Raw genomic sequence first — 26,398 nt, forward strand, 5'->3', positions numbered from 1 at the left:
CTACTGAGCATATTATGCTAAAGTGATGCTATATATCAGAGCTTCGACTTGGCATTGTTGGTACATGGAGGCGGTCTGGGGAACAGGGGAAGGCCACTCTTGAACATGGTGACATCATTGATGCTCTGCGGCTGTAACAAAGACAAAGAAAGAGCATGAATATATCATCTTAACAACAAAATCTCCATATAACACAACATCGCTGGCGCGACAAGACCTCATATCTACAAATGTCAAATGTTCAGAAGAGCAAAAGAACTTTGCAGCCAAAGCACTCCATCAAATGGTATAGCCTTCCCTTTGACATACTGTAGTGGCTTCATTTCTGGGATAAGACAACTAGGATTTTTTTACTGGACATCACTTAATACCTGATTATCTGACCATTGATCTGAAATCATTTCACTAGAATTTAAGATACAAGGTCTTGCCACCCCAGCGACCAAATCATCGACAAGAATTTCAGAGGCCTTTCATATTCCACATTCTAATAATTCTTGCACATTGTTTACTTCAGTGGTAGTAACAGGGCAAAAGATCCTTTAGCACATCCAGTCCATATAGTATCCTTTTCCTTTTGGGGCTATTTATGGCATAATTACCATAGATTTTTAATAGGATAATGTTTTCTGCACAAGGAAGCACTTTGTTGGCAGCTGTGACTGACAAAGATTCTGCTCATAACAGAGAAAGATACTGAAAGCTTTCGGAGAGCTTCAAACTTGGCTCTTTAGAAGACTGTATTGGCATCCTAGCTTATTTCTTTAAAAAAATGTTTTAAATCAGGTTGCTTTTTGTTTACTTCTCATGTATTTGGAAGGATGGTACTTTTTATCAACAACTAGTAACATTTAATGTCATGCTATTTTTTTTTGTGAGTGGAGTAGAAATGAAAAATTAATCGTAGACATCAAGGAACCACAAAAAAATAGAGACTCAAGAAAGCGTGAAAGACTCGAACCCACCTCTGGAAGCTGGGGCGCTTCTGCGAGGTCCATCTTGTCCTTGGTGGCAGCGTCTGGCTGGTCCGCCTCATTGCCCCTCGCAGGGACGTTCACTCCATCGGCATCCTGCGGCACGCCCTCTGGGGCGGGCGGGTAGACGTAGACGGCCAGTTTGTGTCTCCGTGGCGCCGACACGCCCAGCAGGGTGCGGTAGAAGGTCAGGAGGTCATCCTTGGTGATGGACTTCAGGAAGGACACTTCAGTCTCCACTGCAAGAATGATATAACACTTCATAATTGAGAATAAGAGATTCCAACCCCAAGCACCTTCTGATCTGGAGATTCTCCCGCCTGAAACCCCTAGCAAACGGGAGACTCCAATTTGATGTGCGCGAAGTCCTCTGTGGCCTGGGTCCAAGCTCTCAGGTTGTAGATGCTCTCTCGTGCTATCTAAGGCTTATTTTTCAACTTACAATGGTAATAAGTAAGAAATCCTGTCTAACAGGAGACACAGAGTCAGGGCGGGAGAAATTAAATCTCAAGCGGGAGAACGGGAGATTTTGCAAAAATGGGCTTTCGGCTGGAGATCTCCCGTCGAAAACGGGAGAGTTGGAGTCTCTGGAGAATACGAGAATAGTAAGAAAGACACGGTAGCATTGGGATACCATGAAGTGGGAAGGTCGCCCGGCTTGGATATACAGTCAACCTTGCCCAAGTCGAATCTTTATGGACTGAAGAAATAGCTTTCACTTAATTAAGAGAAAACTTGACTTACATATGAGGGATTAAAAATCAACAGAACATAAAGAGAAGAGGACTTGAAAAGACCTTCAACTTAGGCAATTATTGGACTTATGTGAGGCCAACTCAAGCAAGGTTGACTGTATTCTGAGACTGCTAATTTTCCCTCATAGTGCCTTAAGGAGAGTGACCTCATTACAAATGGATTTCTAGTATCAGCTAAAAAAAAATGGGTACTATGGATTTTTTTTTTTTTGTCCTCATGATTATTCCAAAATTAAAAACAAGGACATCATTAGATTTGGTGCATATTCTTTGCACACTTCAAAGAAAGCTATCTTGCATCGCTTTTCTCACCTCTCTCGAAGTTGTACTGCTTACTGGTCACCTCTGTCCAGTGTCTGAAGGCCTCCTCCCTCAGCTGTTTTGGTTTCTCTGACCGCTTGACCGCCAGTGCGGTCACATGCTTCTGGTACGCCTCCTCTGACATCTCCTCCAGGTAAGACTAATGGGACAGACAAAATTGTTTTTGCATATTATACTGTAAACTACCAGTGACCACAAACTTGTGCTTCAGTGCTTTATAAAGAGGCTTTCACACATTCCATAAATCAGGCTCGATACTAAGGGTGGCCCGGGGCCACCAAAAATGAAAGTCGGGCCACCAAATTTCAAAAAAGGGAAAATTTGGTGGCCCGCCTCGGGCCACCAAAATTTTTTGAAAAGTGTGTCAATAAATTCATAACTTTTTGCGCCGGACATTAGCAGTTAAATTTGTTTAAAGGATGGATGAAAAGGACTGAATGAGTGCCTGAGAGTGAGTGTTGCAAGTTTGTTGAAGTTTATCTATGAGTAGATATGTCCAACTTCTAATTCTTACTATCATAAAACTTAAATATTTGACTCATTAACCCTAAAAAGGCCGGGGGGGTTGAATCAACCCCCCCCCTCGACATTTTTCGCGACTACTCCGCCACGCGAAATTTTTTGACCGCGCCGTTTGCTGACTTTTTACTTTCAAGTCTCGCGCATCACCCAAAATTTGAAATTTAGGATTTTGGTGGCCCCATCGGGCCACCAAACAAAAAAGTTAGTGTCGAGCCATGCATAAATACTATAAATCAGAAATATCATGCAAGCAACAATGTGATCAAAATGACTCATAGTTCAAGATCCCTTTTGAATGCAGCAGGACCAATACATAACTCTGGCATATCAAAGTACAGGGGAGACTCAATATAACAAACATTGCTATAATGAGATATTGGTTATCATGAAAACATTAGTGGTCCCAACTTTCCTTCCATACCAGTCAATGTAAAATGCTACTCTTATAGCGAGACTGGCTGCTACGAAATAACTGCTATAACGAGATCCATAGTCCCACATGTACAAATTGATGTCTTTACGTTATGCTTTTTTTCAGGTCTACTGATATGAGATATCGGCTATAAGGAGGAAACTGCTTGGTCCCTACCTCATTATATCATTATATACCTATAGCTCGTGATGTCCTCTCACTTGCAGGACCTGCTGAAACTTTCAGATTTTTACTGATCTTTTTCATCTTTCCTTTTTTACCAGTGTGGTCATGCAATATCCATGACTGCTTGGGGAAAACATTTTCCACAGTCCACAGTATTGTTAAACATTTACATCCAAACTTGCTTTCATAATGAGAGTGACTACGACAACTTTCTACAGCCTCACCTCCATGCTGGCAAGGAAAGCCTCTATCCTGGAGTCCAGGTAGGCCGGAGCTCTCTCAGACTGGATGATAAACCGAAGACCCTGCACCCCGTTGGACCGCCTCACACCACTGAACACCAGGTAGCCTTAAGAGATATCAGTGCAGATTAGTTCATTGTTATTATGCTTGCTATTTCAACATGAAACAATTCAAATACATTTCTGTGCAGAATGTAATCACTTCCACGACTGTTTTAAAAGAATAGATTCATATAACAGATGCTGCCTTACGAGGGTTTGACCATTCCAGTGAGGTCATTTCAAGAAATGAATGAAAGAAAAAATTGGAAAAAAAATATATTCTCCTTACATCTCCCTACTTTATGTAATTTTCAACTTTAAGATAATCAAATCAATCATAACAGGGAAAAAAAAAACAATATAGGTCCATATCAATAACACAAGCAGAAGCAGAGATTCACTTTCTTGTGGCTTTACATCAAGAACTTATACAGACAAGACACTGCTTATTAATAATGTCTCAAAATCGGGAGCAAGAGACATACCTAGTTGTTCCTTTGTCCGAAGCATGTTGAAGCAGGGCTCACTGACGATCTGACAGAAGAGCTCAAGTAGCATGTTATTTTTGGTCGCTTGGATGTCAGTCTGGTAGTAGATCTCAATGCCGGAGCTGTTGTGCACTTCATTATTGCGGTGGTAGGTATAGTAGCATCCTGCAGATTTTCGGAAATATGATTAAAGGATCTGGGTTCAGTATGGACCAAAATAGTAAAAATACTCTTTAGAGCCCCTTTCCCAGCAATACACTATATTCTATTTCAATTGGACCATTCTTTCTTCTCATAATATAATAGGTTTTTGTTTTGGTTTTCATCTCATATAATCATTATCATTATTACTATTATCATATTCATTGTCATCAATATCATCACCAGCACGAGATTACAGACAACATGTATCACAAAGTTCTTGAGTGATTTCACATACATCCTATCGCAGCGATATTTGCAGACCGACTAATAATCATAATTGTATGTAGGAAACCTTGCCACTAATTCAAACATTTTCTACACCTGGACCATGGACTGGACATACTATATTCTATACATTGTGATTCACATGCTAATTATACCCACTTTTTTTTTTTCATGATGTGAAAGGTGACGGATGAGGTGCTCTATTCAACGAGGTGCCTCATTGAATAGAGTGCCTTATCCTTCATTTTGAGCAAAATCTTCAATCACTGCACTCATGACCATTCACTATTAATTTTGCATAACGGCCACGTAATTTTGCATGTTAAACAATACAGCCTAATAACTTAGATTCGCAACTTTCAGCCACGAGACTGTGTCTGGGCATTCCAACGTTCATGAACGGAACCTCACCGTCCGGCAGCTGTATCTCCCGGTGCCTCTTCAGCTGGCCTGGGAGTAGGGGCCTGCTCCCGGTGTTGGCCTTGAGGATGCCTTCAAGGGTCTCCATGCTGGATGACGCCATCTCTTGGGTCATGTTGCCATGGAAGAGGGCCTCGATGTGGATCTTGGAGAGAAGCTGGGGGATGTAGCTCTGCATCCTCTCAATGGTTACTTCTGTGAATGTGGCAACATTGGAAGAGAATCTAGCGTTTAGATCTGTGCGTGTGTGTGCACAGGGATGTGGACACAACTTTCTCATTCGGCAACAAACTAACAAAAATTAAATCACTCCAAAAATCTCTTCACAGAAGCCAAGTTTTACATAGATACTAAGAAAACTACAATAGATGAAATATTTTGTCACCAATTATACTGGATTTTGAAAACTGCAATAGAAAAACAAAATCTTAAAATATTATAATCTCCCATGACCATTCACTCAAATAATCAATGATAGAACAGGAATTTAGTGGAAACTGTATGTCAACACTTTCAAGACAGTTCCAAATACCTATTTTTTTATTTTATTTTTATTTTTTTACATTTCCTTGACTATAGATTTGTGAAAGTAAATTACTTTTTTGTGTGTGTGTGTTTTTTGTGTGTGTGTGTGTGTGTGTGTGTGCTAAACTACAATGTTACAGATCCAAACTCAGCATTGGTTGAAACACTTTCAATGTACATTTTCAATGATATTGAGTGGTAAACCAATGGACCAGCTCAGCAATGTCTATTCATCAATACGGTACTGAGGTTCACTGTGGAAAATAATACATTCTTTTTCACTTTTTGCAAAAATGGTTTCTCTCATTCGGTGTATAAAGGAAAAAAAAAAGGGCTCCACATTTCCTACGTACCATCCATGCACTGTGCCATCTCTGCCTTTGTCCAGGCGTACTCAGCCATTAGGATAGAGGTGTAGTACACAGCATGCCGATGGGGCTGCTCCGCATGGAAATTGTTCAGCATTCGCGAGTACTGAGGGTAAAGGGAAAACAAATGCAAACATGATCTGCTCCTCCATAACATTCAAGCATCTTCACACAAAAAAAGTGAAGGGGCGTAACTATCTAACAGCTAGTGCAAAGGTCAAGTGCCATGGTCTCATCAAGTGCCGTATATTAAGAGAGTCTGGCCAACTGCTAATTTGGACGCCATGTCGTTACCGCACGTATTACGCGTCACAGGATTAGCGAGTACGCTCAGACGTAACAAAATAACCAAGCCAAATAAGGGGCAGTTAACAATGGGCATTGCGTATGAGCGCACTTCAGTAACGACATGGCGCCTGTAGATCACGGGACCAGCTTTTGACCAATCACAGGCTTCAAAACACGTAAGCCAAAAACCGAGTTGGCCAGACTCTCTTTATATACGGCACTGGTCTCATCGACAGAATAGTAACAGGATCTTGGAGGTCTTTGATATTTGGCATGAAGATGATTGCAAAATAATATATATACTGTCACAGACGAAATCAAACTGTTATTACTGGTGGCACCTTTTTGATGGTGCCTCGCTTTATGAAATATAATTGAAGAAATACAATTTGCTGACTGCAACAGCGTGACTTAACTTTGGCGGCACTGTATCGCCTCTTGAATTACTCGAGATCACCTTCATGATAAACCCTGCAGGTGTTGAGAACTTTCTGAACATTCAGGGTGCGAATCTTCATTACAATATGATTGGTAGTACACAGCATTTACACTTTATCTTTGATACTTTCTCCATTATGACATTGAACCCCTTCTCATCATGCTGGAAATTTTTATGACAGGATGAATGGTAGTCTACGGCATTCAGACTTCATCTATACTCTTTCCCTAATGACACTGAACTGCTTCTAATTATCCTGGAATTGTTTGTTACAGCATGAATGGTAGTCTACAGCATTCAGACTTCATCTTACCGTCTCCCTGATGACATCAAACCGCTTCTCATCTATGACAAATGTCGTCATTTTCTCAAATATCCTCTGCAGCAGGAGAGACATCTTGTCGCTGTATCCGCTCACACCGACCTGCAGGGGGAAAAAAAAAAAAATCACTTTTCAGTCAGCCAACAAACACATTTCATCACATGCTGCTGTTCGATTCAGGCTGTGCAAGAGCTCTCCGTAGACATAATATACTTGTAACCATGCAATATGGTTTTCTTTCAAAACCATTCAAAATACAGTCAAACCTGTCTGTAGCGGCAAACCAAGGGAGACAAAGAAAAGGGGCTATTATTGACAGGTGGCTGCTATAGACATGTGGCCACTGGGGCAGGATTGACTTATTTCATTTTGAGTGATGAAAATACCATGCGATAATCTGTCTTCCCATAAATGATTACAAATAAATACAAGCTAATTGGTCTGAAAAAAAAAGCATGTAAGAAAACAAAAACAAATGCTTCATTCACCTATGTGCCGTACTTATTTATCATAACTGTTTAGAGTGCTTAAAAGAAGTGATGTAGGGAAATAGCAGAAGAGCAAAAGGTCCATGAGAGTATACATGCCATTTGCTGCATCATTCAGAATCTATGCGCTAGTGTTTCTAACGCCATACATTATACAATGTATCTTCATTCCATTCATGACAGTCATACTGATTACTTTAATTCACTGGACTTTTTGTATCAGTGCAGCTTATCTAGTGTACATAAAGTCACTTTATGTTGTCTCTATGATATGGTGAAGAGATGAAATTAGAAACATTATAAATACCTTTAAAAGGGATGATATAATGTTGGTTGATATAAAGCTTCAGGGTTCCAACTTTTTGTGAAATACTTAAAAACCTCTTATGAAATATTAAAGCACATACATTTGAAAGCGGAATTTCATTATAATGAAAACTTGTTTTGAAATGTCCAGGATATCCCAAAACAAAGAAGTCCTAATCAAAAGTGTGACCCACCTTTTATTACGGCCACTTTGTTTTACTTTGTTTTTGGATATGTCAGCCATTTCAAAACCAATTTTCCCATCAGATAAAGTTTGAATTCCTCTTAGATTTGTATGCTCTGTAATATCTTATGAAGAGGTTTCTCATTATATCACAAAAAGATAAAATCTGAATCCTCATCTGACCCAAAACTATACAATCCCTATAACATAGTTAGCCAGTAATAATTTGCACCTATTTCATGAGAAATAAAGGAAACTACTATGTATATGCCCAAGAATTGCTATAACAACTTGGGATGCTATACTTTCAAATCCTTTCTCCCAAAGGCTGCTGGTGGCATTGTGTTTGGTACAAATGTGACTTTACTGATAGGCAGTGAGGCTCACCTCCAAGCCATATATCGTGCTGTCTATTGAGTAACTGATGCCTGCGATCTCGGCAGCGTAGGCATACTCGTTCAGGGCGTCCCGGAGGAGAATGCAGAAAATGGCCGTCATGTTGCAGTGGAGTGGGTCCATGTAGGCCAAAGGGCTGGAACAGTCACAGGTTGGATAACATAGGGCTCAGGTCAGGAATGGCATGTCAGATACTCTTTTATATTCATGACTAAACACACATGCAAGTTCAATCCAATCTGCTTGCAATTTTCATCACGACTGCATGTGTAGCAGTTGTAGATTGGGTTATCAGGCTTTTTTCTCACAAGACCTTCAGACAATTCCTGCACTTCGTGAGCTTGTCTCCTAGCTATTACAAAAGTATTCCCAAAACAATTGGCTTGAAGGAGAATGCACATATATGAACCCAACTTCAGAACAAAAGTAAATTCTAATATGCAAGTCTTTCCCAAATAGCTTTTTGAAAATCAATGTATCTTTCAAAATTTGATGACTTCTTTTTTTTTGCTACCATGCCTTTATCAAGGAGGGGGGGGGGGGGGGGGGGGGGTGGGTGGAGGGAGTAATAATAAATAACATTTGAGTAGTAATGAAGAACAACAATCACCATAATAATTGTCGCAATAACAATAAAAATGATTATGATGATAGTAAGAGCCATAGCAGGAGCATGCCATGCCAAGTCAACTAAAAAAAAAAGACTGACCTGGTCATTTCTAAAAGCATGCATGCCTTGGGCAGGAGGAACGTGTCGTCCTGTTTGAACCAGAGCTTGCTCAGCGGTGTCGTCCGAATGCTGGTGGGAATGGGGCCACCGTCTGCATCCTTTGACGCAACATCAAAGTTTGTGGGAATGAATTCGTTCCTCGGTGGCAGGCTGAACTTCTCATTTAGACCGGCATCTTTCCACCTCTGCATAACAAGGCAATGGCAACATTAACAAAAATTATACATCAAAGCAACAGAGAAAATAATTACCCTCACAAGAACAGAGGCAAGCAGGAAACTCTCATTCATTATCCATTAACTGCGTCATATCTATGGACTACTATGATTACACACAAATGAGACACGTACATGAAGCTGCAGTTACAATTCTTTTATTTTCAAAGTGCAAAGTCCACATCTCTGAAATTAACAAATATGAAGAGGGTAATCACTTTCTGATACATCCCCTCACAGATGTACTGCAGAAACTTAAATCATTCTACTGTGACAGTGATATCACTTTCTTTGAAGAATTATCGTGGGTGAAAAGAAAGCCTTCAACTATAACTCTTGTCTAAAAGTTATTGAAGTGCTAAACAATCACTACATGCATGGCTAGTAAACACTGGTAATGCCAAAATGACATCATCTTGATAAGTATACAAAGCCATTTCTGTACATTTCAGTAACTAAACTGAATACCATAATTCATTTCACTATACTAATGAAGTGTGTACCCTATGAGGCATAATTGTTTGAGCACTCTGGAACACTGTCTTTAGCAGTTTTTGTTTGTTTGTTGGGCGATTTACAATCTGATTATGATTTGCGACAGTGTAAAAAACAAACAAACAAAAACAAAACATACAGGCGTAAACACATATGAGAATCAACACAGAAGGCAGTCAATGCTTTAATACATACTTGTCAACCTGATGAATTTCAGAAGTGATGACACATAAGACCTGAATTTGAACAGCTTCAATGACTTTGACACTTATTATGCCATTTCGTACCAATCCTGTCTGTGTGCTAGTTTGTTTTTCTGGGTTTTTCTCTTCACCAAGGCATGTATCTCCTTACCTGAATGACGGCTGGTTCGATTCCCCTAACGTTGTACTGTGTCTGATACCATTTCTCTGTGTTTTCTGTCTGTCCCTCAAATGACTTCGATACAACTGCTACTCTGAAATGGAAACAAACCAGGCAGCATGACAGGCACAGTGATGCTAATACCATTTTATTCTAGTATCAGTACTTCAGTCTCCTGCACTTTATTGGTGTGATGTCAGCTGGATATGAGACGGCAGTGTCCACTGGACACTAGAAGTACCATTATTTTCCAAATGTACTCTATCTTCTTGCACAGCTAGTCTGATTCTTAGACCTCATGTAATGATCGGTGTTGCCCTTCATGAATATTTGAGAAACTCATTCACAAACTGATTGACAAATTGCTCTACACTGACATAAATAAGCAGTGAATTAAACACTGATCAATTCAGTGCTTATTTACGTCGATGTAGGGCAATTTGTCAATCAGTTGCAATGAAAAACATCTCAACAGAAAAATTTCATGAATCATTCAAAAATGTTTTCAAATAAAAAGTGAGTAGAAATATGAAAATGGATAGATGGACAGCAGTTGGGTTTCATTCTCAGTCTCTACAAACGACAAGGAAAAAGAAGTTGATTGAAGTGGGGCCGCTTTCGTACACTGATGATAGTCACTCTCACCTTATGTTTTCCGGAGTGAGTTTGTGGAGGACCATGTCGATAAGGTCAGGTCTGAAGTCGGGCATCAGGTAAGGAGCACTGAGGACTTCCTCCATGGGGTATTCCTGTACCAAATGTGAATATCACTGGTAATATTAATACTGGCACTAATTAGGATCACATGGTGCTGTCCTAACTTTAGGTGAATTCATAGGCCAGAATTCAAAATGATTGTCTAAATCTTGTCCATGGATTATGTAACTTTTTATTGTGCACATGCTGGTGACACTGGTACTCCAACAGACATCAAATAACAAATGCACTCTGATGCATCCATTTGCAAGCTATGCTCAATTCATGCCTGTGCATTTGGAGACCATACTGTATCATGAGTAGGTATCGAAGGAAGAGCCTCACATGCAAAAGGTGAGCAATCTTGGTGACGTATCCTGCCGGTCTCTCCTTGTCCTTGAACCTGAACCTCATGGCGTCCAGGTCTCGGCACTCTTCGTGGACCCAACTCTGTGGTCCCTCCTTCCTCAGCATGTTCAGGTACTGGAACATGTGGGTGATGATGTCATCTACGTGGTCTGAAACATCCAGAGAACATGAGAAATGTGAGTAGACACAATACAATGTGTATGTCAAATCTTCATAGTTTAGCCTCCTTTTCCATGTTTGTGTAGTTATGAATGAAGTGGAGATGTCTCCCTATTTACAAGTATGGTTACTGTTATTAGTAAACCCTTTGTGTTCACCCCAAACCCCAAACAGAAGGAATAAGTGTTGTGGTCAAGTCAATTATACTGCTATACACAATATAAGACATCACACAGTCTTTACTTTGTCAAAAAGTGTATCAAGTCAGCTTTTTGCATCAAAACAAACTTTTCTCTGTTTCCTTACCAATACATGTATCTCAATTATGCATTTCTATAAGTTGACCTGTTTTAAATAGACATTTACATGCAAACTCTATGAAGAATTATGGTGCTTACACTACAGTGACGATGCAACACAATGGAACATTCAACTGAAAATTTAATACCTTTGGTGACAAAACAATGTGTGAGATGTGAGACATGAAAAGTTATTCCCTCATTCTGCTGCTGATAATCTCACAGAGTCACTACCCTCCAAGGCATGCCTCCCCCTTAAACTCACCAAGGTCTTCATAACTGTTACCATAGCAAGCTATAGATCTGTGACGCAAATGCAAGGACGACGCTAATTGGGCATAAAAAAATGATATTCTGCACATCTGCGAGACAGCAGTTTCCATTGTCCAACCTGGGAGGCTGCATCGTCTGAAGGCCACCACACACTTTACGACTTTTGGTCACATGACTGACCGACTTTAGATGCGAAATAAATCACACCAGCCTCAGAATAAATATGCTTGTTTATTTCAGATCCACAGTCGGTAAGTCATGTGACCAAAAGTCGTATAAGTAGGTGGTGGCCTTAATCTAAAGCTAAATCTAAATCTCTTTACCCCATCTTGCCCTCAACTCATCCAACCTCTCCTCACAGACACACTTTCACCGTATCATTCAGCTCTTGATCCCATTCAAGCCTCAACTCATCTGAGCTCTTATTACAAACACAATCTCATCATGTCATCCATCTCTTGACCCCATCCAAGCTTTAATTCATCCACGTTCTCCTCAGACATAGTCTCACCATATATTCTCTCTCTAGGCCCCACCCCATCCTAAACTCATCTAAGCTCTCAATCTCTTGACCCCATCAAAACCTTAAAGACAGCCAATCCCTTTTGCATGCAAATATTTGAAAAATTGGTGAGAACACTTAGGTATTGCAGGCCTCGAATTAACCGACGGCCACCGACGGCCATGGCCGTTGGTGCCCCTCTCGTTGGCCGCAATGCCTTTTATTTTTTTATCAAAGTTACGGCCAAAAAAAAATGTGCCCTTTTTCCTGGGGCAGTGGTGCCCTTTTAGAATGAAAGTTATTATTTATTACGTATGATATGCCCTTTCTCAAAGTCTCTTTAATAAGCTTGAACAAGTTTCCTGATCTCAAATATCATACCTTAGTTCACTCGCGTCCCAATATTATCTGATTCAAACTCAAAGTATCTTTCCGAGATACGAGACGACGTGTACGTACATGTACGCCCGACCGGCTTTTACCGTCCCGACTGCCTCCGCAGCGCAGCGGCCGCGAGAGTTACTAGCTAGGCAGCGCATATTCAGATAGAGTAGTAAAGAGTGAACACCAAGTTCACCAAGAAAAAAGAAAAATCCCACGATGCCAAGGTGTGCCAGACTGGGGAATGGGGAGGGGTGGAGAGAGAGAGACCAATCAACAGAAGAAACCGCACGTACTGGCGCATTCTTGGAGGTCATGAACTGTCTGTCACAGACTAATCAATTCACACGCGCGCGCAAATTCCTTTGCCATGTGGTTTTGCCAGCCAGCTGTCAGAATGTTGTTTTATTCCTGTTTTAAAAAATGTCGTTTCACCTGATAGAAACGCGGAGATCGGGAATGTGTTACAGCTGTAGGGAAGAGGTTTTTGTTGTGTGTTGCACTTTGTGTGTGTGTGTGTGTGTGTTTGTTTTTCTCGGTTTGTTTTTCTTCTTTCTTTTTTCATAAACACCAAACATGCCCTTTCCAATGTGGCCTTGGTGCCCCTCTGACTGACCTAAGTGCCCTGGCCTCTTGGAAAAAGTGCCCTTTTCTAAATGGCCTTGCCCCTCCAAAATCCTATTTCGAGGCCTGGTATTGAAGAAAACACTATTTGGAAACCTCCTGTAAATTTTGAACTCAAGAGGGTCTTTATTTGTTTAGTTAAATTGACTGTTAAGATTTGAATAATTTTTGCGTACTACGCAAAAATCACAAATTTAAATACTAGTCTAGATTTACAGACCTGTGTGATGCACTTAGTTGTACATGTAGTTCATGTAAGTGGTGTGTTGTTATTTGCCATTGATAACAAAGTAAGAGAAGCTAGTGAATTCTTCTTTTCTGACAGCTTTAACATGCATATCTGGTGTATCATATTACAGCCACAGGAGGATTAATGTATGCAGCTGTACCTATTTTTGTCACCCATCTCTAGACCCCACAACAACCTTACTTCATCCAAGCTCTCCTCACAGACCTGGGCTCCATTTCATAAAACTTGTTATCAAAAACAAGTTATGATACTTGTTATAAGTTACTGAAACCCTTGCATCTGATTGGCTGAGAGCAAATTTGTCACAGAAATGTGGCAGTTGTTACTGACAAGAAGTTTTATGAAAAGGGACCATGATTTCATGATGCCAATCTCTAGACAATGCCTCCTTCCCAACTTCTACTCACCTAGGCCCTCCTCGCTCAGGTCCACATTGATGATAAAGAAGGCAAATCCCTTGGCACCATCCTTCTCTCCTCCACAGAGTGTGTTGACCCATCCCCGGGCCTTCAGCTCTGACAGGAGGCTCCCAGGGCCCTCGTGCCCAACCAGGTGGCCCAGATAATGGGCCGGCTGCATAAAAGAGAGATGTAAGAGAAATGGCAGCACTGTTTCCTATTAGCACTGATCTCACATTTTCAATAAAGAAGGCACGGTCATCTAGGTTTTCGAAGCCTTGATTTTTGAAATATCAAGTTAACGTAATTACTGAGTTGCTTATAAAGACAAATGTTGTCCTCTCTTGCTAACATCACACTTATCACCTCTATTCATTGATGTATCGATGACAAGTCTTTGTAGTCTATAGACAAAAGTGACAAAAGAACAAAAACAAAAACAAAACCCCAAAATTATTTTGCTATAAATTTCAAGCTCCTGGGCATATATTAACAATGAATGTAGGTAACTATACGTTGAGATACAGTGTGTAATATGATGATACCATTTGTTTTCAGCTTGACTTTTCCGCATGAGATATTCAATAAATGACCCATCCATTTTCCACCAGAAGCTCCGCACACCTAACATTCCATTTGCCCAGGAATGAATAGAAATGAAGGTCAAAGATGTGTTGATATGAAATTGCAAATTGACCTGCAAGTCAGCAGGTCATGCGCTGGAAAGAAAAACGAAGAAAATGTTACTGAATAGAAATAATGATCATTGATTTAAGAGCAAAATAGGTGTATGCATGGTAAAACCTAATTGCAAGCAGCAGACATATGCATGATAGAGACAACGTGAGATTGGGGGTCTATGCTATTCAAACTCACCTTTGACTTGTAATGCTCACTGAGGTCAGGAATGGGAAAACTGACATTGAGCTGCCGCAGATCTTTGACGGGAACAACATCAAATCTGACCTGTAGACAAAGAGGAAGCATGATGTAAAGTATAAAGATAATAATAAAAAGACATAACACCAGCTTGTACGCACATTCTACATACTGCTGTCACACAGCACTGCATGGGACAGGAGCTGGTATGATACTTATTAAGTCTGGATGCAAATGACATACAATAGAGACAAATCCACAACAGATTTTTGTTTGCAACTGATTGACAAATTGCCCTACATCGCAATTTGTTAATCAGTTGCAATGAAAACATCTCGATGGAAGAATTTCAAAGATTTTTGTTTGCTGTTCAAATTCCTGAAAAACAAACAAACAACAAAATAAACACCTTCAAAGAATTTGGTTTGGTTTTGGCTTTCTAAAGCATAAGTTGTAAATGTTGTTTGTTTGTCTATCTGACTGCACATTTCTTGGCTTGTGTGCTTAGTGTTTTTTGTTTTTGTTTTTGCTTCGTTGGGAGGGTAAGTAATATCTTGTGACCATTCTTATGGAGCCATCATATTCAAAGCAAAAATAATTCACACATCCTACATGATTATTCTTATACCTACGACAGCACTTGACAATAACAGTGGTCCAGGGCCATTATAAATTGATGTTAGGCCACCAAATTTCCGAAAAGGTTATTTTTTTGGTGGCCCGATCAGGCAATAATGGCTGGCAACTTGGCATAAATGATTTATAATCTAAACACTTATGTAGCACTTCGGATTAAAAATGTAAGACTTCATCTGATGGTAACTTTGATTACTATCAGACAATGCTGCTCTAAAACATTTCCACTGTTACACATTATTTGTCACAATCTCTGAAAAGTGTGTTCAGAACCTTGCAACCCCATTTCATTTCTGATTTCGTGGCCTACATTCATTTGGTCTATTATCAAAAACATTCCAAAGTCCATGTAGAAAGTAAAAATCAAGGATATCTCAACAAATGTACTGACTGCTTGCAAAGTGAATGATTAGGACATACACTGCACACAACTGGAGAATTATACACACACAAAAAAAGTGACCAACAAGGACTTGGCATTTGTTATAGTCACCTGAAGCTGCTCCTCTCCATAGGGATGTTGCTGCCACTCTGGTACCTTGACATCCTTGTTTTCCACATTTGCAAACAGCTCTGTGACTGTGGATGTCAGTTCATCAAGACTTTCTGGAAGAGAGATGATCAGTATAGACGACATAAAGTGGCATATCACCGGCAAAGCTAGTAAGTGTGATATACACTGTGTTAGAAGTGTAGCTATTGACACGAAGTGGTCTAACACTGGTAAACCTAGTGCAATATAAATTGTGCTAGAAATGTAGCTATTGATATTAAGTGGCATAACACCGGTAGTGTAATATAGATTGTGCTGGAAATGTAGCTATTGACATGAAGTGGAAAAACACTGGTAAAGCTAGTGTAATATAGATTGTGCTAGAAATGTAGCTATTGACATGAAGTGGAAAAACACCGGTAAAGCTAGCGTAATATATAGATTGTGCTAGAAATGTAGCTATTGACAATCATGAAGTGGCATAACACTTGTAAAGATAGTGTTACATAGATTGTGCTAGAAATGTAGCTACAACATTATTCAGTATGTGTTCTGAAGTGGCCTAAAATAATGCAATGACTTCTAGCCTGCCTTCGCTGTTCATGCATGGCTACCATGCTGCTGCTGCTGCTATGTATTTACAGCTGGCAGCATCTGAGTGTGCATGAATCACCACAAAAAAGTCACGAGTGTTGTGGAAAAGTCTCTCTGCACTGTAAGATCTGGGTCTCGATATGGATCATATCATACCAGCTCGTGCAAAATTTGGTGTCACACTGCAAATCGGTAAAAGCAAATGTCTAGAACAGAAATGATTAGCCAACACCTGGTAACTCTTCCCATTCCCCTGAATACCCTCATGAAATAATATGCTCTATTACTGCTGCCCTCCTTCGCTTCAAAATTTTTTCCACCACTGTATAAAAAGCTTCCAGGTGAAACTAAAGAATATCTTTTAAAAAAAACATCTCTGTTAGATGAATATTGCATTTGCCTCAACAAAACACAAATTGAAAAACTGTTAAAACGTTGCCTCATAAGGGGTGACATGTTACTCTTCAGATCGCTGATGATCAATGAATATACAGGCAACTCCTGTTATTACCATGTCCTCGGACCGGCTGTTTTCTTCAGTTATATCTTAAGATATATCTTTAGATATATATAGATGATAACTCTGGGACCTGAATTTTAACTTCATTGTAACAAGAATTTAGTTGAAACTGCATGTGTCATAACAGCAGTGCACTGTATCAATCAAAACAGTTTTTCTTCCCCATGTGTCTCTCGCTTATCTGTGAAGGTATTTCCTAAACACCAATGTTTGGCCCTACCTCTGCCAAGCAGGGCCAGTCCCATGATGTTTGAAGAGTAGAAGTCATCGTGGAACTTGAGCAGCTGTTCACGCACATCAATGTTCTTTGTCTGTGGGATGGTCACGAGTGTCTCTTTGTTTCCTGCAAGGAAGATAGTGGCAGTTATTGAAAGTACTTCAGCAAAACACCTCTCCATTTTCAGGACAACTTTTGTGACTAGACTGGTTGACATGCCATGACAAATGACACAAACATCAAGCATAAAGTAAAAACAATCTTAAAGTTTCACAAGTGGGTTTTTGGTTGTCGTTTGTTTTTATACAAAAGAGCAATAATAGGTGTATGTAACCATACAATGTAAATGCAAGAAGTGATAACATCATTATCTCATGCCTCTTCCACTGACTGGCCAATACAAATCTTGTCAAAATCCTGATTATGGTCTAAAGCATAGCTAACACCTGTCTTCCTACTTCAAGGACCTACACTATGCAATGCAAATGCATGTTGACTTGTGTTAATTTACACTGTATCCCTCAACATCACTTATCTGGCTCAATGGATATGAGCCATATGTATTTAGTTTCATCATAGTTTTCCTGTTTTTTTCTTCTGATTACTCAGAAAAAACAAACAAACATGCTTTCAAATTGAGATTCTGCAGATGACATCATTTGTCCATCATTGCTTAATTACTAATCAATATTTTTAACAAAAGACCTTGGAATACACATTCACCTAAACTGAGCATAACTTACTGGTACATGTTTCTGTAAAATGTTTTTTGTTAAGCATAACTTACAATTTATATAGATGTATCTATGGTATTTATGCTGTTTTGAAACTAAGGCTTGTAATGCCATTATGAAAAGGTTAAAGGTCCCTGTAAACTTAATACAAACAGTCAGTATGTTCATTTTCCAGTTTAATAGTCTGGCATGCTTATCTTGGCTGTACAAATGTATGCTGCATGACCCACCTGTGTTAAACTTGCTGTAAGGGTGTGTCGGAATGACCGTGGACTTTTCAAGCTGGAACAGCCGCCACGAGTCCGCTTTGAGGTTCTTGTCATTCTCTGAGTCCACCGCGTTGACCTCCCTGTCTTGGGAGTCCTGGTTGAAGAGCGGGGCGTGGAAGAACTGGGCAAACCTGGCATGACAAAACACAAAAGTGGTATGACACTACATGTAAGGAACATCGATATTTAGACATTCTCAATGATGTTTAGCACTAACCATATCAATGACGTGGGTTTATGGCTTAATGAATAAGTACCAATGGAATACTTCACACCGTAAATTAACAAATGATGAAAATACCTGCTCAAAAACAGTGTTGTCCTCTCAAAAGAGGATAGAATTGCTCTCTACATTTCACAACAGTTTTGAAGCACAAAGTACTACTCACCTATCCAGGGCACCCTCTACATGTTCATGTGAGATATCGAAGTAGAAGTTGGTGTGCTCGCCACTTGTGTATGCATTCGCAAATCCTCCATGCTCATTGAGAAACTAGAAGAGAGATACAAGTTGGAAACTTAGCACGAACGTACTGACATCGACTTAAAAGCTGCATTGTGTGCCTTTTGAGCAGTAAGGGTACCGTGAAAAAGAGACAATGTATTCCAAGAGCATTGCAAACTAAATAAAATTCATACAGGGTATGCACCTTTCAAAAATCATGAATTTTGTAATTTGGCCAGGATATTACATGTAAGTCTCTTTAAATCAATAAAGATTTTAGTATCTTTTTTTTTTCATTATTCATATTCAAACAATTATGAGATATGACCAGTACATCACATATTTTCTGATTTCTATGCACATTTATGAAAACAACTCATCCCCTGCCAATCTAACAAAAAAAAAAAGAAAAAAAAAAAGAAAAGAATTTTACAGTAAAAATTATGACGTACCTGAGTGTAGGCATTTTCCGATGGATACTGTCCAGATGAGATGCAGGGCAAAAAGACACAATTCATCATTACATAACTCGTGGATAGAAGATGGGCAAAGCAAGGATTTTTTTTTTCAACATGCTCACCTAGTGTGTACATACAATGTAAATAATTAACATATACATTGTATCTGTGAGACGTACAAAGAGTGTGACATAAAATACAAACAACTAAATCTTTCTCATATCATTCAGCTAGCCAAAAGCTTAAAAACAATGAGAGGTATTCAAATTTCATGAATTTCTTCCGTCGAGATGTTTTCATTGCAACTGATTGACAAATTGCCCTCAATTCAATTTAGAACTATACCGTTTGATTTGTAGGCTATAACTTGATGCTTCTTTTGTGCTTACATGTATCCAGCCATTTGACATTCATGTGCTCAGATATCATAATCAAAGTTGTTTATAAAACCTTTGTCCAGTAAAATACAATTGAGGCATCTGAAATGTTCTTTCTTTCAAAGGTCATGCATTTTTTTTCTTTTTTTTTTTATTTACGTCGATGTAGGGCAATTTGTCAATCAGTTGCAATGAGAGGTATTGTAGAAAATAAATCAGGCCAATAACTGTCAGTTGGACATTAACTGGTATAGAATAGCTTATCAGCTAGATTTAAAAAAAAATGCCTGACCTTTGAAAGAAAGAACATTTCAGATGCCTCAATGGTATTTTACTGGACAAAGGTTTTATAAACAACTTTGATTATGATATCTGAGCACATGAATGTCAAATGGCTGGATACATGTAAGCACAAAAGAAGCATCAAGTTATAGCCTACAATTCAAACGGTAAAGTTCTAAATTGAATGTACAGTCAACCTTGTTTAAAGTCAAATCTACTTGGACTAGAGAAATAATTTTGGCTTGCAAAAATTCAACTTAAGAGAGATCGAAATCAATAGAATCTAAGGACAAGAGGACATAGACCCCGTTTACAGTGCGAGGCTCGGCTGCGGCTGTGCCCAGTCCCGCTTCAGTGTAAACGCGCAGAAGGCCAAATGCGAGGCCAAAATTGGCCTCGCATTTGGCCTCACTCTGGAGGTGGTCTCGGGCCTGGCCTTTTCTTGGTGTAAACACAAACTGGGCCAAATGCGCGGCCAATTGCGCGGCCAATTTTAGTCTGGCTTCCAAACCCTCTGCCTGTATCTTTCGCTATTCAGGATGTTAACCCCCTCAACGTCGAAAACTAGTATAGTTTAAGGTGGTTTTGTCCTGCAGAGGATTCTTTCCTTCGGCAAAGGCCTTTGCCCGAACGGCGACTTCGTCGCCATGGAATTCATTTAGCAAAGGGTCTGAAAACCAGACAATACCAAATTGCATTTGTTTACAAGCAGAGCGCCACTACGACAAAATATTGAAAGGTTTGAATCAAAAGCGCAGCCGAGCTCAGCAGTGTAAATGGACAAAATTGCGGGGCTCGGCTGTGCAATTGAGGCCGGGCTCGGCCGCGGCCGAGCCCGGCCCCGCACTGTAAACGGGGTCATAAAAAGACTTTCGCCTCAGTGAAATTCAACCTATGCAACATCGACTTTTAAAAGCAAGGTTGGCTGTATTTATGAAATGTAAATTTAAAGAAAATTCAACTCTAATATGATAATTCAGGGAATGCATTTACAATCATATATTCTTCACATTCCTTTGACTCATTACTACTAGTCTACTGTGACATTGAGAATACTTGCAGCCTTTATATCAGCGTAATGCGTAGCGTAATGGGGCTGCACACTGTAACATTCAGGATAATGACAGGGTAGTATAGCGGACAAATATCAACTTAAAACCGAAAAATTTCTTCAATTTGAAGACTTACCAGTAAAGTTGAAGTATTGACAATAGGGTTCGTGCAACATTTAGTTCTGCCAATAGTCCCTTTCTGTTCGAATTGATGACTTAATATGACTCGGTCCAGAGGAACCTGGGAGAGCTACACAGAATGGACTGCCAGCGCATGCGCACACATCAACCCTAATCCATTGACTGGATAAGATGTCTGTGTGCGCATGCGCTGGCCGTCATTTCAGAGTAGTTCTCCAGCAGGTCCCAGGTTCCTCTGGATCGAGTCACATTAAGTAATCAATTCGAACAGAAAGGGACTATTGGTAGAACTAAACGTTGCACTAACCCTGTTGTCAATACTTCAACTTCACTGTAAGTCTTCAAATTGAAAAAAATTTTTGATTTCAAGTTGATATTTGTCCGCTATACTACTCTGTCATGATCCTGAATGCTACAGTGCGCAGCCCCATTACGCTATGCGTATGGGGCTGCTGGTCATAATATACAAATATACTTGGCCTTGAGAGTTTCTTGTTAAAACTATGGGCAGAGGTGACTCCAAACTAGTACTATTCACTGAGGGGCGCAGCCCCGAAGTGAATAGTACTAGTTTGGAGTCACCGAGGCCCATAGTTTTAACAAGAAACTCGAAACTAGGCAAAGTATATTTGTTTTATATTTTGGATCAAAAATTTGAATAACTAAAAAGTGAAAATCAATATAGGCTTAGCCTAACCCCGGGACGCTCCGTGTACACAGTTACACTGCAACACTGCGTGTTGGGGCTGGTCGCAGTTAGGCTTAGCCGCACTGCGGCGGCAGTGCAGCGCCTGCAATACGCAACAGTGCGAGAGACCGGAAATTGAAAAACGTAGCAGCCGTGGCACCGCCAGAGTTGCCCGTCGCATGTATCCAAGCGCTCGTATGGCCGCTGCAAACCTGAACACTAGAATTCGGGACCAGACGTGGACGGACCACGTACACTTGATTGTAAAGAAGGGTGATTGTGACATCATTTTGCAAATAGTATATACTATTTGCAAAATGTCGTCATAAAAGTGACGTCATTTTGCAAATAGTACTTCATGGAGTGTCAAACACACCAACACTCTAAAATAGTTCAAAATACCTATAATCACGTGAAGCTCTTTTAACCAATCAATGGAAGACAAATTTTTGATCCAAAATATAATAGTGACTATGCATCTTTGTACACCAGGTTAGGCTTTACTGCCAGTTCAGACCTCCCCCCCCCCCCTCCTTCACTTATGCTCTTGCTATTCCTCTCTTTTCCTATTATTAATCATGTTCTATCTTGTTCAACGTTGCCTCCTTATTCATCTTATTCTTCACAGGTTGCCCCTCCGCCCCCCCCCCCCTTTATTAATCCTTGGGCTCACTACTGGCCCACTTCTGCCTTTTGTCTGTTCACTCCCTGACTTTAATCCCACTCCCTTTACACTTGTTCATGTTGAGCTCCCTGCCTTTGACTTCTAAATCAACCCTTTTGTTTTCTTTGTTCTGTGTCCTGAGCCCTCCCCTGATTGTGCTTGTTGAGTGTAGTCCTTATAATGTTATTGCTTTAACTACATGCTTGTCATTTTGCCTTTGATGAAGATTCTACCTGGACCGAAAGCTCAAGCCCCTTCTGAATACATTTTTAACCAAAACTGACTGGAATATGTGATTTTCTCAAATATCACTGATGTGCTCTACTACATGTAATATTTCTGTATACACTAAATCCACACAATGGTAAATATGTTACGTGGTAAGACTCCTTTTAACAAGATTTCTTCACATTAATTTGCAGCCATGCAGGAGTAAACTTCATCTCTCTGTACTAACCTTTGCTGTTCCAAGAAATAGCATGTGCTCCAAGAAATGGGCAAGGCCAGGAACATCCCACGGATCTGACAGTGAGCCTTAGCGACACGTAAAAGACAGAAACCACAACATGGTTGTGAGAGTTAAAATGATGATACTATTGTGGTGGCTCACTTTAAGACTGAAAACATTGTTAGATAGTGTTTTTAACCCCTTTAGAATGGGCTGATTTTGCTATGACAAGCATTTCCCACAGACACCTGCCCGAGCATAGTCAGGACTCGTCTTCAACAGATTAGATTACCATCTGTACGTGTAGCTACAATACTGTGTACATGCACAATTCACATGACATATACATGATGTACATTGTTACATCACTTAAGTAATGAAATACAAATTCATACAGTTGTAGAAAACACCAACCCATCTTTTTATCCTGCTATCATTTTATCCTGCTATCATGATCATCATTTGTTAGAATTACCAAGAGGCACAGGAAAGGACAGCTCACTTCATGACCATGAGATTGCCACAGCAGCTTTGAAATGCAACTAATTAGTGATAAAAGGCTGTACATATCATATATGAGAGCCAAGGTTAATATTTTGTTTTTTTCATAATCAATGAGGATTCATATTTTCTCTTCAGATCACCCCTGGCTTTTGTGCAAATGGCAAGCAATTAACATAAACAGGATATATGGAAGAAATTTCTATTGGATTTTAACGCAGTACCACACATTAAAAAAAAAAAGGAAATTGATGAAATAAAAGGGTTGAATTTTTAAAATGTTTACAAAGGTCGGTGATAATTGCCATGATCACATCCATCAAGGGATGATGTCATGACCTTGTAAGACTCCCATAACCTTGCACACAAATCCTTGCTAAATTTTTTCTTTTGACATTTGTTCAACAAGAACTTATACGGTATGAATCAGATTGTTCTACTATATAGTTTTAATGACTTTAAAGATATACCGGTACTGTACAGTACTGAAGTATCTCTGTTACGTGTACATATCTTTGCTGTTCAAACCAAAGCAAAACTTACGGTCATTAATTCAACTTCAACACCTTATCTACCATTAAAATTCAAATTTTGGCTGATACCATTTTTCCTTCTAATGCACGCTAACACTTCTGAATTCTACAACTCCCTGTTATTTGTTGTCTGATTTAAATGAAAGTTTTATTACGATTTACTGCACTACTGTCACCTTGTCAATAAAGTTAAATTTTCCTCCAAACATTTGTGAAGGTTAAACAATGTTTGCTTCACATACCCTACCATCACTAGACCACAAATGTGATATCTTCAAATAGATTTTTTATTTATTTATTTATTATTATTATTTTTTTTTTTTGGGGGGGTGGGGTTGTAGCATAATCTCCTTAAGTGCCTATCACACAAGCATAAAAAACAGAGCCATCTCCCGTTCTCCCGCTTGAGATTTAATTTCTCCCGCTTGAAATGATTTACTTCATTTCATTGTGTGTTGAAAAATAAGCCTTAAATAGCGTGAGAGAGCATATAGAACCCTAGACCGCAAGGGACTTTGCGCTCGTGATGTGCGCAAGTTGGAGTCTCCCGTTTGCTATGGATTTCAGGCGGGAGAATCTCCAGATCAGAAAGTGCTTGGGGTTGGAGTCTCTGACAAAACTGTCACAAAAGTACATGTTTTATAGCACTGATGACACTGAACATGACATTGCTTTTATACGTATAATGAACGTTGACAATGAACATCAGTGTATTTTTTATACTAACTGTATACGCCACATATTTTGTGAGGTTTTTATTTTCGTAAATCTCGCAAGCCGGGTGCCATTCACGAAAGTAAAGACACTTGAAAATAATGACTCTGATCCCGATATGAATGTGATGCACATACACTGTACATTATGTATATCATTCTCTGTTCAGTACAGTACTCCACAATCACAAATTTAACCACTTGCGAAATCGTTGGGAAGTCCCGATTCGCAAAATTTTAGACTCCCTAAATGTATGGTGTATAAGAGAGAAAAAAGTGCATACATACTTGTACATGTTCCTAACAATTCTAGAAACTTTGGAGCACTTGATAACATAATACAATATGAATGTGCTCCCATGCAGTATACAAAGTAGTTTAATTCTGATGCCATTTTGCTTGAAACTAGGATGATTGTCTTACCAACGTGAACGTCAAGGGCAGCAGCTGCTTTCTCTGTTGTTGGGTCGCTAATGAGGATGATCTTCATGCCATTGGTCAGCTGAAGCCCTCGGTAGGCACGCTTGTCTTCAGCCGACTTGACCACATTGTCATAGCAACGTGCTATGGCGGGGTTGGATGGAGCAGTCATGGCTGTTGCTGAAAGATTGTGGACTGTCCTGCTTGAACTACCGTACCAAAAAGAAGGATGTTATCTTAATCTCTTTTGTTCAGTGTAGAGATTTAATGTTCAAATCAACTCTTGAAGTATTTTCATGCTATAAATGTACAAATACATTGGTACATTTACTGTCCCTCATTGTAAGACTACACCTTTTCTCCAGTCAGTCAACCTTTGTATTACGTGGATCTTGACATGGTAAATCATACACACACATAATGCAAACACATTATAAACATATCTGCACAATGGATACAATGTAATGCATTTATATATACACCATTGTACATTGGAGGGCTTAATTTAAGTTTATGAAATCAATAGACCCCTATTGAAAATGAGAATTGAACGAGGAATTCTTAGGCAGATGTTTGAAATGTTTCATGTTTGAAATGAGGAATATATGATAAGCTGAGAACATGTGGTATTACAGTGATTACAGATCAATGTGAAATTTTGAAACGTCATTCATCAATGCATAAATTACGGAATGAGTAATCCTCATTATTTTTGTTGTTTTGTGCGTAGATACCTACTACCAGAAACAACCAAACAATTGATCTTTCATAACTAACTGTGAAATATAGGGCTTAATTTGTCTAATTTGTTTGTGATGTCCCATGCGTTACTGGTGCAAAATAGCTTGGACTTGCCCATCTATCTTGCCGGAGCTACGGAGATACTGTAGTCCCGCGGAGACTGCGCTGTGTCTGGCTTCACGGAATCCCCTTGGGCCTTAAATACCTTTTATAGTGTACATGTAAATTTAGTATACACTGTGTAGTAGGGTGCCTACTCGTAGGACAGCCGAAACATATCAATGATAAAAAAGAACACCTCCGGACAGACGGATTTTTCTGTCTCTCTGATCTACACCTCGTAGGCCTACCTGTAAATCAACTGTTCTGCTGAAATTCTACATGTAGTACGACAGGGCAAGTCAAGCAAACACGGTTACAGTAGTATTCCCAGCCAGCTAGGCTAGCGGGTGGATACCGGGTAGGTGTGAACCAACAAGGCCCGGCACATGCTACGATTTAAAACGTAACTAGACTAATCTAGTTCTACTCCGCATGATCAGCTGATGATCTGTGAATTAAATTTCCGTTCCTAAACTCTGGTCCAATTCATTCTCGAGCACATAAACACACAAAAGTTCAAAATAACATGCTGACACCGTACTTACCTCCCTGTCGGCTTTCCTGACGTGCTTAAAACTCGGTGCAATGTGCGGATACGGTACATTTGATTCCGATTTCCCTTACAGCTTG

The 26,398-nt window shown here is 39.7% G+C and overlaps 1 protein-coding gene across 1 annotated transcript; it reads right to left on the reverse strand.

Moving 5' to 3' along the window:
• On the reverse strand, positions 1–26,398 carry LOC139735720 (insulin-degrading enzyme-like). Its single transcript, XM_071646466.1, has 23 exons — positions 26,314–26,398; positions 24,929–25,134; positions 22,768–22,844; positions 19,101–19,127; positions 18,593–18,696; positions 18,165–18,334; positions 17,204–17,326; positions 15,870–15,982; positions 14,738–14,827; positions 13,871–14,036; positions 10,952–11,124; positions 10,556–10,659; positions 9,902–10,004; positions 8,817–9,022; positions 8,099–8,243; positions 6,725–6,835; positions 5,670–5,790; positions 4,783–4,986; positions 3,940–4,107; positions 3,395–3,519; positions 2,042–2,189; positions 966–1,213; positions 1–131 (listed from the first exon to the last, which is right to left on the reverse strand). The coding sequence occupies exons 1-23, from the start codon at positions 26,370–26,372 to the stop codon at positions 36–38; spliced, it is 3,087 nt and encodes a 1,028-aa protein (XP_071502567.1). The 5' UTR covers positions 26,373–26,398; the 3' UTR covers positions 1–35.

Source organism: Diadema antillarum, unplaced genomic scaffold (genome assembly GCF_040938485.1).
Source record: "Diadema antillarum isolate AM-2024a unplaced genomic scaffold, OU_Dant_1.0 seq00000593_RagTag, whole genome shotgun sequence".
NCBI lineage: Eukaryota > Metazoa > Echinodermata > Echinoidea > Diadematoida > Diadematidae > Diadema > Diadema antillarum.

Bases quoted from the DNA above. Each gene is read 5' to 3' on its own strand.
- LOC139735720 (XM_071646466.1), bottom strand. From the start codon at position 26,372: ATGTACCGTATCCGCACATTGCACCGAGTTTTAAGCACGTCAGGAAAG. The intron at 17,327-18,164 runs GTGGGTCATGCA...TCTTCCTTGCAG, and splicing joins TTACAGCAAGTTTAACACAG to GAAACAAAGAGACACTCGTG. The intron at 10,660-10,951 runs GTGAGGCTCTTC...CATTTGGTACAG, and splicing joins AGATTGCTCACCTTTTGCAT to GAATACCCCATGGAGGAAGT.